A 20,000-nucleotide genomic window follows, 5' to 3' on the forward strand; every position below is an offset into this window, starting at 1 on the left:
GCACGCTGGGCCCAAAGTCATTACTACAGCCCTCTCGCAGAGGTGTGAGAAAAGCAACACAGCATGGAGCGCCTGGGAAATCGAGTCTATTTGAGTTAAATAGTTTTTTTTTTCCTGAGCGCTTAGTTGCGGTAGTTGATTGTGCGAAACAGCTCTGTCACACCTTGAGTCGGTGATAGAAGCTGGCTCTCGCTGGTTAATTGGGAAGTTCTCTTACAGACAGACAGATAGGGAGATGGAGAGAGAGAGAGAGAGAGAGAGAGAGAGAGAGAGAGAGAGAGAGAGAGAGAGAGAGAGAGAGAGAGAGAGAGAGAGAGAGAGAGAGAGAGAGAGAGAAACAGAGGCCGAGACAAGAGGCAAAGCTATAAAAACGAAAGCGTCAGAGTGGCTTGGGGGAAATAACTCAGATGGACTGCGATCATGCCGTAAAAAGACAAACCTGATCTGCTTGTGTGTGTGTATAAGATGTGTGAGGTCTGCTCAGTGTTCCTGGGCTGAGACCACTAGCTGTGGCTTAGGTTGTCAAGGTTTTATAGGGGTAGTTTGTGGGGTAGTTAGAGAACAGCATATTTACATAGGCCATGACCAATATTTAACAGTCAAGACACACACAGATGAACGCAAATTCACAGTTGATTCAGTGATGCAGTAGCACACCTGCATACACATTACGGTGCAGAGAAAGTAGAAAAGTCTGCTTGGTTTTGACATAGAGGCCACCAAGACCACTTCTGATGGATCGTGGCTGGCATGGAAAGAGGGGACGATGGCGGCACTGAAATCCTGCCCAATTCAAACTAAATTCTACTGATTTGTATGGCCTCCATTTTAAAAATAACCACACCCAATATGTTTTTTGTTTTTTTTTTATCTACAGATTATACGAATCAGCTGAGAGACTGCCCAATCTGGCAACAACGCTTGGCAATAGAAAGACTTGTGATTAATTGTGGGGGGAGGTGGGGAGGCAAAGGTGGCACGAAGAGTGGGCAAGGTGGGGAGGTGGGTCCTGTAGAGTGGCACTGGGCTCCTGTGGGTGGAGGCCTGTGATAAATCAGAAGTGGGGAGGTAATGTTGGCGCAGAAAAAGCTGGAAGGCACAGGGAGGGCTTGTGATGGAGTGCAAGTGTAGGGAGGATGGTGTTTAGACTGTGATTGATCAATTAGGGCAGGCATGCAGGTTGGCACCAGAATTTGGAACATGATGACATGATGTGGGGAAAGTACTGTAGTCTACGTATTTTTCTAGCTGGATTTTACTCATTTACATCCTTTTACTTCAGATATCTTAAATTATCTAAGTGGGCAAAGTAAAAGAAAATTGTTAAGATTGGCACAGTGTGTAAAATGGAGTCCAAATGACTGTTGTCATTGGTCGTGGTTGTGTCGTAAATTGTGTTACTGTATGAAGCAAATCGTTACAGACCATCCATGGATGCGTGACTCAAAGTCAGACTCAAAACACGTGAAGACAAGGGGGCTTGTGTTAGCTTGGAGTGGGGGAGGATGGCACTGGGAGTAGGGGGTGAGGTTGTGAGAGTGGAGTTTGGAAAAGAGAGGTGGGGAGTCTGGCACTGAGACCAGGACAAGGGCAGTCATGGGTAAGCAGTTAGGGCGTCAGACTTGTAGCCCAAAGGTTGCCAGTTCGACTCCCGACCCCCCAGGTTGGCGGCGGGAGTAAAACAGTGCTCTCCCCCATCCTCCTCCATGACTGAAGTACCCGGAGCATGGTACCGTCCCGCCACACTGCTCCCTAGGGGCGCCATTGGGGGCTGCGTCCTAGCACGGGTGAGGTATAAAATGCAATTTTGTTGTGTGCAGTGTCACACAGTGAATACTCGTGTGCTGTGGAGTGCTGTGTCACAATGACAATGGGAGTTGGAGTTTCCCAGGTGGGCTTTCAGGACAAGGCCTTTCAAAACTGTGCACTGGTAAGAAAATTTGCCCCATCTGAAAGGGTTTCCCTGATAAAGACTTTAATTCAAATGACAGCAATAACAACTTGGTGAGTCTGGCAGCACCTCCCTAAATTCAATGATTGAAAAGTGCTATGATACTGATATCAAAATCTCTCGAGCGGGGCCCTCTCCAATAGTCGGAAAAGAAGAAAGGGGCCCTAAGTCCTTTTTTGCCTGGGAACTCCCAAAATCCTGTAACAGATGTAATTCATGGAAGTGGAGACTGAACATGGAGAGGTGAGGGAGGACGGTACTAAGATTGCTTGTGGCAGATCATGGCTAGGCATGGCACGGTGGCACTGAATTTAGGGAGGACAGTTGGAGAGGGTGCTGCCGCATTTGAGAAGGGAAGTTATGGAGGGTGACACTGAGTAGGAAGGTGAGTAGGGACATAACGGAAGGGGTCCCTGTGATAGATGGGGATGAGGGCTGAAGGGAGGCTTGAGGCAGGCTGTGTGCACTAGCCAGGCTGCGCCCTCCTAGTGACGCAACACCTTCGGCGGCACTGCTTCTCAGATCGAATCTCGATTGCAAGTCTATGATAATCAGGCAAGTGTGCACTGCTCTGAGCGAGGACAGCAGAGGGACCACTTGTCATTGATCAAGGGTACGTACCGGTAGGGTGGCACAAAGACTGGGAATGGGGGCGAGCAGGGGAACGTGGAAAAGAGTATGTGAATGGGAGGTACTGTATGGAAGGTGGCACTTGGTGAAACTTTCAGGGGCAGGTCTTGAATGGGGTGTGTGGAGGCAGGAGGCTGGGCATGGGAGATGGCACTGGGACCACTGGTGATGGATGATTGACAGGAAAGGGCAGGGCAGGGTGGCACCTGCCGTGGGGGGGGGGAGGAGAGGAGGGGAGGCACTACATGAGTCAGGTTGTGGGAGAGAAGGGTTCTCGCGATGGATGTGATGGAGGTTGGCAATGGGCCCTGCTCTGGTACCGTTTTCAGCCCAAGCAGAATGGTGCCGGTGCTATTGCCCATACCAGTTACGTTTGGCACTGAAGTGCAAGTGCTTACCTGCCAACAACCCGTGTTCATACCGGGCTCTGAACTTTTCCACACGTGACTGTGTGTGACTGTGTGTGACCGGATTTACTTGTTGACTCTACTTTGTTGTCACGGTTCATGGAGAAAAATTAAGTATTTTTTTTCTCAGTTCGCCAGCCAACATTCCGATTCTCGAACACTCAAATGTGCGGCATGTACATGCCGGCGGTGCGAGATTAGGTGCGTGAATGGGCACCGACCTAAACGCGCCATGGGAGGGCTTGAGGAGAAGAGAATTGGGGAAGGGAAAAGGGTAGGAGAAGTGTAGAGGGTGGGTGGCACTAAGGAATGGGGAGGGACCAGAGTTCATGATGGATATGAGAGAGGAGGCTGGAGGTTGGCCAGGGGCCGTGGGCCCTGCTCTGCTCTGCTCTGCTGTGGAGAGCAGACTAGCCTCTCAAGTCTCTAATGGCTTTCTGCCTCATTGCATCTGTCTACATCATGAGAACTAGCAGCAGGGGGTGCTTTTCAAACACACAAACACACACACACACACATACATACATACCACCCGTCCCGCACACACACACACACACACACACACGTGTAAACGCTCACATAAACAAATACACACTCAAGCACACATACATGTACATATGCAGGAATGTGCCACACCGACATGTGTGCATATGCTGACAGACATGGTCAAACTGAATTTTATAAACTAACAATTTTTCATACGCAGATGTTTGCGCACATGTGCAAAAACAGTCACAAGTCAGACCTGTACACACATGCAAACACGCATACACAGAGACAAACACACACACATATGCCCTTGACTGACACAAAAAATTTAAAGGTTTTTTTTTTTCAAGGCAAATGCGTTTGAGGAACACCTCTTCTTTTTGGCTTTTTCTCATCCAAGAATTCCTTTCGCAGTCCTCGTTTCCTCACCTCATCTTTTATGGTTGAACAATAAAAAGTTGAATTACACTCTTTCTCTCTATCGCTCTATCTCTATCTCTTTTTCTCTGTCTCTCTCTCGGTCTCTCTCTTTCTCTCTCCTTCTGATGTCAGGGTGCTCCTCTGCCTCTGCTCAGACAGAGAGGAAATGTGTGCCGTGGCTTTCAGAAGCTATGGAAGCCTAGCTATAGGCCTGAAGATGAGAGAGGGTGATTCAGCCCGACAGATCCCATTACACCCGGACTGCAGTGGAGGAGGAGGCTTGGGACTACAACGCACGCACGCACGCACGCACGCACGCACACACACACACACACACGCACACACGCACGCACGCACACACGCACACACACACGCACACACGCACGCACGCACGCACGCACACACGCACACACACACACACACACACACACACACACGTTCATGCGCGCGCACACAGACATTGCACACACAGAGCACGTGCACGCACGCACGCACACACACACACCAGCTCATGAACAAACAAACACACATACAGTACACACACACACACACTCATGTGTGTGCATGTTCACGTACAAACACATCAACCTCTCATCATCCTCTTTTTGACAGAAGGGGGAGCATTGGCTATCATCTATATTACAGGCAATTACACACGGGCACATCTCTCAAACACTACACAGCCCAACTCACTCACTCAAGAACACACAAAACACCCCCCCACACACACACACAAAGGCCCACACCCACACACACACAGGCACACACCCACACACACACAGGCACACACCTACACACACAACCACCCACCCACACAGACACACAGACACACAGACACACACACACACACACACACACACACACACACACACACACACACACACACACACACACACACACACACACACACACACACACACACACACACACACACACACACACACACACACACACTCACCCATGTCCCAACACCACAATTCCGCGCACCTCAAACTCACTCACCCACCCACCCAAGAACACACAGAAACCATGCCCCCCTCCCACCACACACACACAAATGAAAAAGTGCACAAACGAACAAACGAACACGCGCGCGCGCACGCACACACACACACACACACACACACACACACACACACACACACACACACACACACCACACACACACACACACACACACACACACACACACACACACACACACACACACACACACACACACACACACACACACAACCGCAACTCCCACAACAAGCCATTCCTTTTGGTATGAGGTATTCGCCTTTTTGCCCTCGCGCCAAAATTCTTTGCACATGTATCGGCAATTAGGGCTAATTTTGGCCCAAATTGCTTCCTGTAATGAAGAGTGGACATCGTTAAGGCTGAGCTCTCCTTTCCCATTCTTACTCCACCCCCCGCTCAGACAACCCCCTTCACTCCCACTTCAAAATGCCCCACGCATCATCCACCACAAATGTCCACCCTCCCTACCACCACCACCACCACAACTACCACCACCACCACTACCACCACTACTATCGCTACTTCACAAAGGAAGCCTAAGTACTCCCTCCACATCCAGAGAAGCCTGAATATAGAGTTAGGAAATGCCGTTAGCAAGCTGGCACAAACAGCAGGAGAACACGTCAACCAGCAGAACAGGAGAATAAGACAGGAGAAGTACTGAGAACAGAGCAGAGGAGAACAGGGGGAGGACAGGATGAGAGGAGAGAAGGAAAGAAGAAGGTAGAGAAAGGTGTCTGTGTCACAAAAAGTTGGGACAGCACACATCTTAAAGCTAAATTCACACACGTCACTACTAGTTACTCGCTTCTAGCTCACTCGCTTCTTCACCACTCGCTCATGAAACGTTCACTTCTGTTCCCGCGGGTTGAATACAAATGCGAGAGGTTGGCTGTCAATAATCCGAACTCTGCATTCCAATTGGCTACTCGCCTACTCGCATCACTCTAAGTTTTTATCTCAGAATCTGTTCACATTGCAGCGCTTGGACTCTCCTCGCCTGTCCAGACCTCGATTCACTGGAACACATAAACTTTCTCTTGACTTCTCCTGCTGAGCGAGTAACTAGTAGCAATGTGTGTTAAGTAAGGGTTAACGTTCGGCGAGAAGGTCGCTACCGTGGAATAGCAGCACGACAGAGAGAATCTTTAGACCCCGACGCGGTTCTCTCTGAAGTGCTGCTATTCCACAAAGCGACCGACTCGCCGAAAGTTAACCCGCTTATTATATGGATATACTTAAATGATTCACACATGGCGGGGACATTTCTTTAGGCCTATTTAATGTTAAGTCTATTATAGTTTTTAATGTCAAAAGATTGTTGCTGCGCAAAAACAAAACAGTGCCGTTGTGGAACACCGCTAGGCAACAGCTAGGTAGCCAGGACAACAGGTGTTGTCTATCACAGCAGCTGATTAGAGTCTTGTTGAAAAGTCGCTTTAGCAGTGAAAAGTCTTGTTGCCATTGACAGCGGTCTGTTATAGACCAACCCTTCCGTTATCGAAAAATAACAGAAGTGCGAACGTTGGGGAGCCCCGTTGAAATGAATGGAGCATTCGACCGATGACGTCACACCATATAATAATGTAGCTTAATGTCTATTCATCAACAACCATGGAACACAGCACAGCAGAGTTCTGTTTTTGCTATATGTATCGCTGTGTCTATATACGTACATAAACTTAAGTACAGATACCTCACAGATACAAGGGTCAAAGACGTGCAAAATGGCATTGTCATTCAGTGTTACGGATACCTTCTGCTGACTGTAACTGTAAAACAACATGATATTTAAATTGTTTCAAGTGAATGGCTGACAGCCACGGCTTTCATGAATTCACTGGAAAAATAAATACATAAAATGAGTCATGTTTTTACAGTTACAGTAACCAGAAGGTATCCGTTACACTGAATGACAATTTCATTTTGCACGTCTTTGACCCACAAGCATTATAACTGTGGCAGCATAAGTGGGTCAGGCTCGTTTGAGTAGTATAAAAAGGAATTGCTGCCTGGATTAGAACAGTGATGCTTGCATAGATTTGTCTGTTTGTTTCTATGTTCAGCACATCAAGACAGCATCAGCAACACACAGATCACAGACAGGAGGAATCCACTGTTTCCTGTGTGCGTAGATATACACATACACATACATGTGCACGTACACATGCACATATTGTATGCCTGTGTATTTGTGTTTATTCTTGTGTGCTTGTGCCAACCTTTCAGCCTAGTAAACTAGCCCCACCCGCCAGCGGGCAAAATTATTTTTGCCTGCGAGTGGGTCTAGCCTCGGACAATGCCCCAGGCCCTTAAACTGGCTGGCCAATCACAACACAGCAGACTTAATTTGATTTGTTCTGAATCTTTGGATGCAATGAGGATGGGGTTTTGAGGGAGTGACAGCAAAGCGTTGGCCAATAGGTACAGACACAGTATGAAAAACAACGGGTTGTTCCCATCAACAATCTTCCGATGTCTCATTGATCGGGCCCAGACTAAATATTCACATAAATCTCACATTTAGTCTGGCTTGTCAGGCTAACAACCTTTATGTGTGCATGCTTGAGAAAGTGTCGGTGAATGAATATGTCTACATATACAGTCCCAGGAAAAAGTTTGTACACCCTTTGAAACTTCTTACATTTCTGCCAAAATTGATCATAAAACATGGTCTGATCTTCCCGGAAATCTCAAGGAGGAACAATCAGAGTCTGCTTTAATTAATTCCACCCAAACATTTACATGTTATCATATTTTTATTGGTCATAAGGCCATAACATTCACAGGAGAGCAGGGCATAAGTAATTACACCCTTGCATTAAGTAGGTTTTAACCCTCAGTTAGTTGCAATATCATCAACCAGACTTGTCCTATAGTTGCAGATCAGATTAACAAAACAATCTGTTTGTATCTTGTCTTGTAGGTTCGAATCCCACCTGACCACTCCCTACACCTGCATCCATGGCTGAAGTGCCCTTGAGCAAGGCACCTAACCCCACATTGCTCCAGGGACTCTAACCAATACCCTGAAAAATAGTAAATGTAAGTCGCTCTGAATAAAAGCGTCAGCTAAATGAAATGTAATGTAATGTAATGTAATGTATCTTGTCTCCCTCTTCTTTAGAGAACTGCCTCTCGTCAGCAAGGTTTGTGGGATGTCTAGAGTGCATAGCTTTCCTGACTTCATGCCATTTAATCTCAATTGTTTTTTGTCAGGGCTTTGACTGGGCTATTTCAGAATGTGCATTTCATTATTATGAAGCCATTCTAAAGTCGATTTGCTTCTAAAGTATGGGTCGTTGTCACATTTCAGGACCCATACTCTTGTGTGCTTCAACTGTGTGACAGACTTCCTCACGTTTTTTCTGTAAAATATCACAATAAACTTGAGTTCATTGTTCCACTGTTAATAGCAAACTGTCAAGGGCCTGAGGCAGCAAGGTAGCCGCATATAATGATGCTCCCGCCACCATACTCAGAAGAGGAGATGTAACCAAGAATAGCTGAAAATGGGATTCATTCTGCCAATCTAAAATTAATGGGGTTTCTGTCCAAAAAAATATTGCTGCACCTTTGAGGTTTGCCAAAAAGCATTTATATGCTTCATAGAATTACTGCAAAATATTCTGTAGACCAACGTTGAAACCAAAGTTGAATTGTTCAGGGGAACACACAATGTCATGTTTGGAGGAGAACTGGAGAACCAAACCTTCACCAAAACATCATCTCCACCTTTGAGTATGGTGGCGGTAGCATCATTATATGTGGCTACCTTGCTGCCTCAGGCCCTTTTCAGTTTGCTATTATCAATGGAACAATGAACTCAGAAGTTTATCGAGATATTTTACAGAAAAAAAGTGAAATAGTCTGTCACACAATTGAAGCACACAAGAGGATGGGTGCTGAAATGTGACAACAACCCATACTTTACAAGCAATTTGACTTTAGAATGGCTTCATAATAATGAAATACACATTCTGGAATAGCCCAGTCAAAGCCCTGACAAAAAACAATTGAGATTATATGGCATGAAGTCAAGAAAGCTATGCACTCCAGACATCCCACAAACCTTGCTGACGAGAGGCAGTTTTCTTAAGAAGAGGGAGACCAGATACATCCAGATTGTTTTGTTAATCTGATCTGCAACTACAGGAAACATCTGGTTGAGGTTATTGCGACTAACTTAGGGTTAAAACCTATTGAATGCAAGGGTGTACTTACTTATGCCTTGCTGTCCTGTGAATGTTTACATCTTATGGCCAATGAAAATATGAAAACTTGTAAATGTTTGGGTTGAATTAGTTAAAGCAGACTCTGGTTGTTCCTTCTTGCGATTTCCGGGAAGATCAGACCATGTTTTATGACCAATTTTGACAGAAAGGTAAGAAATTTCAAAGAGTGTACAAACTTTTTCCTCGGACTGTATGTGAATAGACTGTATGTGTGAAAATGTCTGCGAGTGTTTGTGCATGTGAATACATGAGCTTATGTAGACATGATTGAGTGTCTACATGCTGCACATTTGTGTAACATCAAACCCATGACAGTTTGGTTATTGCTCACTTATTTTCCGCCAAATACCATTGCACAATACCACATAAATACACACATGCTCATATCAGCATTAAAACACACAGACAGAGAGAGACACACACACACATGCACACACTCAAACACACACATACACACACCTCCATAACTCACCTCCCTATTTCACAGCGAACACACTGACCTTGATCTGCAGGATGTCAACCTTCTGCTCCTTGGCAGACTATTTGACACACTGTACACACATCTCTCGCATTCCCCCACGCACACCATTTTCTCCTTCTGTCTCTCACACACAAACACACACACACACACACACACACACACACACACACACACACACACACACACACACACACACACACACACACACACACACACACACACACACACACACACACACACACAGACGTGTGAATGCACAAACGCGCGCAATCACACAAACACACACACACAGAGACACACACACACACAGAGACACACACACACACATACATAGACACACACACACACACACACACAAAGAGACCGCTGGCTGGCTGCCTCACTGACCTCTGTCTGCAGGATGTTGGCCCTCTGCTCCTTGGCGGTGAGCGACTCCTTCAGCACCTCGATGTGCTGCTTGGAGTCCGAGTTCTGGTTGGTCAGCGTCTCCAGCTGGGTCTGCAGGGCCAGCAGCTCGCTCTCCTTCTTAGACAGCTCCTGCTTCAGCTGGTCAATCTGATGCAGGAGGGATGGATGGAGTGGTGGATGGATGGATGGATGGATGGAACAAGAGAGAAATAAGGAGAAGAAGACGAGGAGGACGAGAGGGAGAAGTAGATGGAGTAGAAGAGAAGAGAAGAGAAGAGAAGAGAAGAGAAGAGAAGAGAAGAGAAGAGAAGAGAAGAGAAGAGAAGAGAAGAGAAGAGAAGAGAAGAGAGAGGAGAGGAGAGGAGAGGAGAGGAGAGCAATAGAGGAAGGAGCATTGGATAGAATGAGGGAGAAGATGAGGATGAAGAGATGAGCAAAAAATAAAAGAACAAAAGGAGAGTGAAAGGTCAATTAGACAGATTATATTAATGCTTCTGCACACGTGTGCTACACACAAATGCACACATTGAAATAAAACGCTCAACTCACAAGTATTGTTTCTGTGACAGGGTGCTTAACCTCCCTGAAAAATGAAGCCAGAGACATAAAGCAAACACACACAAAAAAAATATTGGGGCTGAAAAACCTCAAGTTGCAAACACACAGCACGCAAGAACACTCTAGAGAAAATGGTAAATGAAAAGCCCAGATCAAAAGCAGTTCATCAAGGAAAGATAAGAAACATTGAGAAGTAGAATTCCTGAAAAAAAAGAGAAAGAGACAGACTTTGGTTATTATTCCCCCAGACAGTAGAGGTCATTCTGACACGACGTGTGATGAAATCAAAACACCTCCTACTCCTCCGTCTGTCTTATCCAGGGGTCAGGTAGCAGCATAGCTATCGTACTATTTTAAGGATTCTTTTTTCCTTTTGCCAGGTGCGTAGGAGTGGATCCACTGGGTCACCAACGTATAGAGACAAAGAAGCTCCCGCACACCGTTCACATTTCACCGTTCAGAGTTTTTACTTCCGATGTTTCTGTCTGTGACCTGGTTGAATTGCTTGAGAAAGGTCACAGACCGAAAACGTCGCAAGTAAAAACTCTGTAAATGTGAACAGTGTGCGGGAGCTTCTTTGTCTCTAGCAACATAGCTATTGCCAGACTATATGACAACTGCGATAGTCTGGGCACCATCTATTCATTTTCTCGTCAGGAAAGTCAATGTAAACTATATAAAATACAATCTAAAGACAGTATCTGGATGTTATTATTAAATACAATACTGTTTATCATATCACATTTCAAATGCCATATGTATACCATACACGTCATCAGAATTGAAAACAAGTATTACCAACCAAGATGCCGGCACGGGTGGTTTCACATTTGTCTGTCTATAGCTGACTTGAAACCTGTTGTGTTGTGTCTCTGTTGCGTTTCTAGATTTGATTGAGCACTTTGCACATGGAGTCTGGGTGAGTTTTGTTACTTTGTCGACTAGCACATTTGCAATAGTGAAGAGGCCTTGTGTTTGGCCAGTATTTGTGGCGTGAGAAAGATTGGGAGTTGTGATTTTTTTGTGGAGTGGTGTATTGGTTGGAATAGAGGTTTCAGTGACTAGCCTTTCAATGGTCAAGCTGGAACCTCCTTGTCTATGGAAATTCCCATGCGAACGACATGGGGAAAAAAAACTTATGGGAAACGGAGCTATCAGCAACCACAGTACATCCAGTCTCTGAGAAAGCCACTGTATCTATCGCTCTCTCCCTCTCCTTCTCTCCATTCTGTGTCACATTAAGTGTCCATCTCAGATACCTAATCAATCACTCTGTGAAACGTGTGGTTGAATGGAAAGAATAGGGAGGGAAAATGAAGAGAAACCAAACAAGAGAAGCAAAACCAAAAAAACACCAAAAAAAACGAGATGGGAATCTCATTTTTTTCTCTCTTCTCTCCCTGTATTTTTCCATCTCTTGTTTTGATCTTTACAGTTCGTTACCGGATATTTGTACCTTCTTTTCTTTTTTGCTTTGCGGCAATGTTGCGTCCACCAGATTGTCATCTGCTCGCCGCTGCCAAGATAAGCAAGAAAAAGTCGGACTTTGAGCAAAGATCTCAGCTCTGGTGGCGCGGTGCAAGACAGAACACGTCATGGTATCAGCATTTTGAGAGAGAGACAGAGAGAGAGAGAGAGAGAGAGAGAGAGAAAGAGAGAGAGAGAGAGAGAGAGAGAGAGAGAGAGAGAAGGAAACACTCAAAAGAGGGAGAGAATGATTCGCATCCAGAGGGAGCGAATGAGGAAAAGGAGAAATAAAAGGAAAGAGGGAGGGAGAGAGGGAGGGAGGCAATGAGAGAGAGGGGGAGAGGGGTACAAGTGGAGCAGTTAGATGGACTGAGAAGATGAAGAGATGAGAGAGGGGGGGAAGCGAGTGAAAGAGGAGAGGGCTAGTATGGAGAGAGCAATGACAGGGAGGACAAAGAGGAGAGAGAGTGACAGTGATGAGTGGTGAGTGGAGGAGAGAGGTGGAGGCAGCAGGGAGAGGATGTAAAAAGCGGAGGAATGAGAGAGACGGGGAATATGAGAGAGTTGAAAACGAGAGGAGAAGAGGAAGGGAGGGAGTGATAGAGGTAAAGAGGTATGGAATGGTAAGTGGGGGGGTACTTTTGATTGGTCTGATATCCTCTGTTGCTGGGGGAGCAGGAATGTGGGGTCTACTGAACGTGTGGTCACCCGGGCAGACCTCATGGTATAAGGGGGCCTATACTTATCCTAAAAGACAGAGAAGACAACACACAACAAAATACTCAAGACACACACAGGCACCGATATGGACACTTAAGCATGCACACGCACACACACGCACACGCACACGCACACGCACACGCACACGCACACGCACACGCACACGCACGCACGCACACAAAATTGACACAAAAAAATGTCTAACATATTCTGGCCATTCAACCATGGTCCTGGAGGGAGGAGTTGCGATAATATTATTTTATAGGCAGTGTTTTCTCAACATAGGTTTGGATTTCACACAAAAGTGGAAGAAAGCGAGAGAGAGCAAGAGGCGTTTACACTGGACGAAGGAGCCCAAACCGCTGCTGACTACCGTTCCCTGTTCCAGCTTCTCTCCGAAAGAATAAAGAGAAGAGAAAAAGAAGAAGAGTGCAAAGACTAACAACAAATAGGCAAGACGCCCAACCAGAGACCACTACACCATCCACAGCAGCAGCTGAGCCATGAAAGAAAAGCAGGCAGTGGAGAAGGAGGAGGAAGAAGAGGAAGAAGAAGAAGAAGAGGAAGAATCCAAAGAAAGTGCAACAATTAATAACAACATAGTCTAAAGCGGTGACTGCGGCTACAGTCCTCCATTGCTGATGATCTTTATCGTTTGAGGAGCAATAAACACAAGAATTGTACTCTCTTGCATACCACTATAATGAGATGTAATTTACAAAAAAATCTTGATCTTGATGGATACTGGGTAGATGGCATGGAATTTGGCGAAGAAGAAGAAGAAGAAGAAGAAGAAGAAGAAGAAGAAGAAGAAGAAGAAGAAGAAGAAGAAGAAGAAGAAGAAGAAGAAGAAGAAGAAGAAGAAGAAGAAGAAGAAGAAGAAGAAAAAGAAAAAGAAAAAGAAGAAAAAGAAGGTGCAAAGACTAACAACAAATAGCAGTCTAACCAGCGACCACGGCTGCACCAACCACGTTAGCGGGACCTGTGCCATGCTGACGCTCGCTGGGTGGATGGCATGGCATTTGGCACGGCAAAGCAAGCGGAGAGCCTTACACTCTACTCGATTTCTTAATCTCCTCACGCTCTATTTGTTAACTACCGCCTGTAGTTGTACCACCAAAAAGGGCCTGTGTGTGCCTGGGGTTGACTCTGTGGGCTAGGGAGAATATTGTTGGAGGAGGGATGGCAGACGTTCAGCTAGCGCTACCCTCTCAGCTTCGTGTCTGAAACTGCTCAATCAGAGAAATGTATACTTAGGTTAAAAAGAAAAAAAAAAATGAGAAAGAAAAATTAGACAGATGGTACGTACAGTATACTTGTGGTGTGTGTGTGTGTGTGTGTGTGTGTGTGTGTGTGTGTGTGTGTGTGTGTGTGTGTGTGTGTGTGTGTGTGTGTGTGTGTGTGTGTGTGTGTGTGTGTGTGTGTGTGTGTGTGTGTGCGCGCGCGTGCGCGCGCGTGCGTGCGTGTGTCAAAGCCCACCGCACACATCAGTCTTGCATAGTTCTGCTGCATACTGCTCTAGTCCAGAAAAACAATTCAGTTGAAGCTGCCTATTGTGAATTGCCACTGCACACCAGAAAAATAGATGGCGAGGTGGTGACTAAAACTTAATGTTTAAAAGCCAAACACATTGGTTTTTCGTGCATTTTTACATTTGACTGTACGCGTATGTGGTGTAACGTCTTGGCTGTGCAGGGCTTCGTCAAATAAAAATAAAAAACAAATTTATATGACCTCTGTGCACCAAAAATGGACACAAGAACAGTGAAGAGTCCAGATTTCGCTCATGTTTCCATACACCAAAACTGAAACAGGAACAGTGTCACATTTTGTCCATGCCTCTAAAATTCTCTAACATTCTCCTCCGCTTCGCACACCAAAACTGACTCAGGACTAGTGAAGTGTGCACTCACGGCACATCTTGTCCATGACCTCTCACACCAGTGACCCATTTTCCCCACCTCGGTGGCGAGCCTTGATCCACATCTTACAACCCAACACACCTCTGGAAAAGAAACGCATCTAATTACATTCCCACTGGAGGACACGGCAAAGATGATCCCCCCCTTGTGTGTGTGTGTGTGTGTGTGTGTGTGTGTGTGTGTGTGTGTGTGTGTGTGTGTGTGTGTGTGTGTGTGTGTGTGTGTGTGTGTGTGTGTGTGTGTGTGTGTGTGTGTGTGTGTGGGTGTGTGTGTGTGTGTGTGTGTGTGTGTGTGTGTGTGTGTGTCTGCTAGAGAGAGAGAGAGAGAGAGAGAGAGAGAGAGAGAGAGAGAGAGAGAGAGAGAGAGAGAGAGAGAGAGAGAGAGAGAGAGAGAGAGAGAGAGAGTGTGCGTGTGAACTGTAGGTGCATATGCATGTGTCCTTCTCTGGTGTGAAATACAGTATGTCTCTCTCTCTCCCCAGTCCCATTACCTCTCTCTGTCGGTGGGCAGCGCTGTAGGTTTCGGTTGAGGGGGTTGAAGAGTGTGTGTGTGTGTGTGTGTGTGTGTGTGTGTGTGTGTGTGTGTGTGTGTGTGTGTGTGTGTGTGTGTGTGTGTGTGTGTGTGTGTGTGTGTGTGTGTGTGTGTGAGAGAGAGAGAGAGAGAGAGAGAGAGAGAGAGAGAGAGAGAGAGAGAGAGAGAGAGAGAGAGAGAGAGAGAGAGAGAGCGTTGGGCTGGGGTTGGGGCTGGGGCTGGGGGTCGGGTGATGTACGGTGAGGGATTATAGCACCCAAAGCTGGTGCTGATCAAAAGGCCATTGTGCAGGGGAGGAAACAGGAGAAAGCAGCGGGCCGGGCCCTGCACTGCTTATCAGCACCCTGCCCATTCATCACACAGCCCAGTACAGGGCTGCAAGGCCCCACAACCCTGCACAGCTCTCTTTCTATCTCCCTCTCTCTCTCACACACACACACACACTCTGCATGCGCGCACACATATGGACACACATATATGCACACACATCTTCGTGGGGGCCTCCCAATGACTTCCATAAATATTAATCCTAACAATAGCTAAATAACGCTAAACTGTGGCCACCAAAACAATCCCTAACCTTAATCTGTCAGTAAGGACATGATTTGCTCTTTTACTTGTACTAGTAACCACAAAACTACAAAGAAAAACACTGCTATGTGGTCCTCACAAAGTACCATTAACATGATTTTACTACCTTAGTCTGGATATCTGGCACCCAGAAATGGTTGTTGCGTGCGCACCACACACACACACACACACACACACACACACACACACACACACACACACACACACACACACACACACACACACACACACACACACGAGAAAAAGGTGATGTGTGTGTGTGTGTGTGTGTGTGTGTGTGTGTGTGTGTGTGTGTGTGTGTGTGTGTGTGTGTGTGTGTGTGTGTGTGTGCGTGCGTGCGTGCGTGCGTGCGCGCGCAGGCGTGTGTGTGTGCGCGCGCAGGCGTGTGTGTGTGCGCGCGCAGGCGTGTGTGTGTGTGTGTGTGTGTGTATCCCTGCACCGTATGTATGATACCCAGACCGTGGACTGCAGACACATGGCATAATCTAAATCAGTCTGATTGTACGCATGTTTAGAGCCAGATGTTGTCAAGAACTCACATGCGCTATCTGTGTGCCTCATTGTTCCTGCATGCGGGTGTGGACATGAAGGAGTGTGCATGAGTGCGTGAGTGCGTGCGTGTGTGCGTGTGTGAGTGTGTGCGTGTGCGAGTGTGTGAGTGTGTGAGTGTGTGAGTGTGTGCGTGAGTGCGTGAGTGTGTGAGTGTGTGAGTGTGTGAGTGTGTGCGTGAGTGCGTGAGTGTGTGCGTGCCTCGGAGCATGAACCCAATGTATGTGAATCAAACCCAGGTGATGAAACAGCCCATCGCTTCATGACGCACATCACTGAACCTAAAACCTAAACCAGCCACCCCACCTCATCGCACCCCAACACCTCCTCTATCACACACACACACACACACACACGCACACACACGCACACACACGCACACACACACACACACACACACACACACACACACACACACACACACACACACACACACACACACACACACACACACACACACACACACACACACACACCATCATACAGTATATACACACACTCATGCACACAGAGCATACATACACACATGCATATGCGCGCACACACACGCACACACACACACGCACACACACACACCTACTCAGCCCGTCAATGACCTCTGAAAGGCCCATACATAAAAGCGCCACTCCATCCTCCTTCTATAAGGGCACCAAGGACCCAGACAAATGAGAGGAACCGTCCAAGCCCGGTGGCCAAAAAAGTGGAGCAGGCGCAAGGACACCTTCCAAGACAAAAAGGCGAAGAAAAGGAAGATAAACGAGAGGAAGGGAAAGTAGTAGAGGGAGAACAAAAAAGTTTGCTGGTGAAATTGTTTTTTCTTTTTTTTGGTGTGACTCGTTAAATGGCTTCATGAAATGGATCCAGACCCAGAGGAGAAAGAGAGGAATGAAGAAAAGGGGATAATGAGGAGGAAGATGACGAAGACGGAAAGGAGGATGAAGAAGAAAGAAGTTACAGGTGCAGTTTTTTTGAGGGGGGTCTGTCTCTGGGTCAACCCCAATCCATCCCAGCCTAGTTTCATGACGCTGGAGCCAAGGCCAGAGAAAGTACAGAGGGACGAAGAAAGGGGAAGGTGAGGAGGAGGTGACGGAAGACCTGGAGCAGGGGAAGGACGAGAAGGAGGACGGTAGACTGGCGCAGTTCCTTGGAACCGTTGAATGTTGGGTCAGAGCCATCCTGGCCTGTCAGAAGAAGACGACGAAGAAAAAGAAAAAGAAGAACAAGAACAAGAACAAGAACAAGAACAAGAACAAGAACAAGAACAAGAACAAGAACAAGAAAAGGATGAAGAACAAGCTGAAGATGCAGAACAAGAGTTGAAACTTGAATGAAGAAGGATGTTGAGGTGCCTGCTACACTTTTTTGGGTCCCATCCAGAGCCGACAAAAAGGGCTTCAAAGCACTCAGGCCATGGCCCAAGGAGAAAGAAAAAATATGAAAAGGATGATGAAGAAGAAGACGATGATGGAGAAAAGGAGGAAGAGTTGGGGCAAAAGAACAAGCAGGAGGATGTTGGGCTTAGGGTGGTGCACATTTTTTGAGTCCTGGACGGGTCAGACTAAAGTCCCAATCCAGGGCCGTCAAAAGGCTTTATGAAAGCGGATCCGAGGGCCGGTTATAAATAAATCAAGCCTGTCCCCCGTACGGCTTATGAATAAATCAGACGCCCCACACACAACACGCATCAATAAATCATAAGGGCCGATCGGCTGCCCTGCTCTGAAATGGGAGACAGTGCGGTGTGTGTGTGTGTGTGTGTGTGTGCGTGCGTGCGTGCGTGCGTGCGTGCGTGCGTGCGTGCGGGCAAATAGACCATATGAATGCTTTGGCATTTCCTGTGTGTGTGTGTGTGTGTGTGTGTGTGTGTGTGTGTGTGTGTGTGTGTGTGTGTGTGTGTGTGTGTGTGTGTGTGTGTGTGTGTGTGTGTGTGTGTGTGTGTTGCCGAGGAAACGCTGACACCTGACACCTGTGGCTCTCTCGCGTAAACCGAGACGCCGCTATCATTTCATCTGCAGTCATTCATCCATTCGTCAGCCCTCCATTCGCCAAGCATCCATCCATCCCTCGTTCCCTCGATACTGTTTCGCATGAAGCACGGATGGAACAGGCGCAGACAGGGATAGACAAGGAGCGAGAAAGAGAAAGAGAGAGAGGAAGAGACAGTGATAGAGAGAGAGAGAGAGAGAGAGAGAGAGAGAGAGAGAGAGAGAGAGAGAGAGAGAGAGAGGCTGAGAGGGAGACTGAGAGCTAGAAGAGAGAGACAAAGAGAAGGACACAGATAGAGAAACAGAGAGACATTGAGTGAGAAAGAGAGCACAAGAGGGATACAGTAGAGAGAACGAGAAAAAAGACAAGCAAGATGACAGGAAAAAGGGTCAACTTCCAACTGCCCCTGTCTCCTTTCATAGTGTAGTTGTGAGCCACCGGTCAGCAAACAGCTACTTTGTTCCTCAAGAACTTGGAGTTACATGGCTGCAGAAGTAGAGTTCGGCCTGCTATTTCACGTGGAGATCAGATAGGATACACACCCAGACCAAAAAGGAGAGAGTGAAAGGGAAGGAGGGAGAGGGGGAGAGAGAGAGAGAGAGAGAGAGAGAGAGAGAGAGAGAGAGAGAGAGAGAGAGAGGGGGAAAGAGGGATGGTAGAAAGAGCTCGAGACAGAAAGAAAGAGAGATAGAGAGAGATAGACATGGACATAGAGATACAGATTTGCTGCAAGAGAGACAGAGGCAGAGAGCAGTTCACCGAGACAGGGAGAGACAGAAAAGGGGCAAAAAAAACGGACTTGAGAGGCGAATAAAGCAAAGGTCCATCTCCTGCATACTTTCTCCCCTCTGTCCATGGCCATATTCAGTTACCTTCTACTTCCTAAAGATGGAGTGGCTCTTCAAGTAGATGGAGGCCTGCTAATTTGCGTAGTGCATGGACAAAGCAAAGAAACAGACAGACACCGACAAGGAGACGGTAAAAGTTCAGGACAGCATATTTCTCCCCCCTCACCCTCTCCACAGGGTGTGCTGACGGCTACCTTGATAGATACCGCCAGATAATATAGACACAGACAGAGATTGACAAGGAGAAAGGCTGACAAAGGAAGGACATGCATATCTCCTGCATATTCCTCCCCTCTGTCCATGTCTGCAGAGGTAGTACGTTCATACCTAGATGGAATATACAGTAGACACACAGAGTTTGACAAGGGCAGAGACTGAAAAAGGAAGTGTATACCTATCTCTATATTTCTATCCAGAGGGTGTGTTGATGGCCAGCTACTGTACCTCGTTCTTCATCAACTTGGCGATGTATCTCATAGTGCACGGAGAAAGCATAGACACAGACACTGACGAGACCATTATATGAAAGCACAGGCCTACGTGTTTACTAAAGATTCCTCCCATCTCTCCGTGTCCACAGCAGTGTAGGCCAGCTGCCTTGTTTTTCAATGAGCCCGGATTGGGTCTTTGACTTGAGGCTGGTATGCCATATCATATACAGTACTACAAGTATAAAGAAACAGACATAGACGAACAGCAGAGACACCGAAAAAAGGGCAGCGTGAAAGAAGCACAAGCCTATATGTCCTACACATTCCTCCTCCCATCTCTCCACCAGGTGTCC

At 46.8% G+C, this 20,000-nt stretch overlaps 1 protein-coding gene across 1 annotated transcript in view; it reads right to left on the reverse strand.

Annotated features, from left to right (window-relative positions):
• LOC134457469 (ERC protein 2) overlaps positions 1-20,000 on the reverse strand; it is a 464,874-nt gene that overhangs the window by 355,054 nt on the left and 89,820 nt on the right. Inside the window, exon 6 of the mRNA XM_063209477.1 lies at positions 10,024-10,191. Within this exon, the coding sequence (XP_063065547.1) occupies positions 10,024-10,191 (168 nt within the window). The remainder of the gene's footprint in view (positions 1-10,023; positions 10,192-20,000) is intronic.

The sequence above is a fragment of the Engraulis encrasicolus genome, chromosome 10 (genome assembly GCF_034702125.1).
Source record: "Engraulis encrasicolus isolate BLACKSEA-1 chromosome 10, IST_EnEncr_1.0, whole genome shotgun sequence".
Classification (NCBI taxonomy): domain Eukaryota; kingdom Metazoa; phylum Chordata; class Actinopteri; order Clupeiformes; family Engraulidae; genus Engraulis; species Engraulis encrasicolus.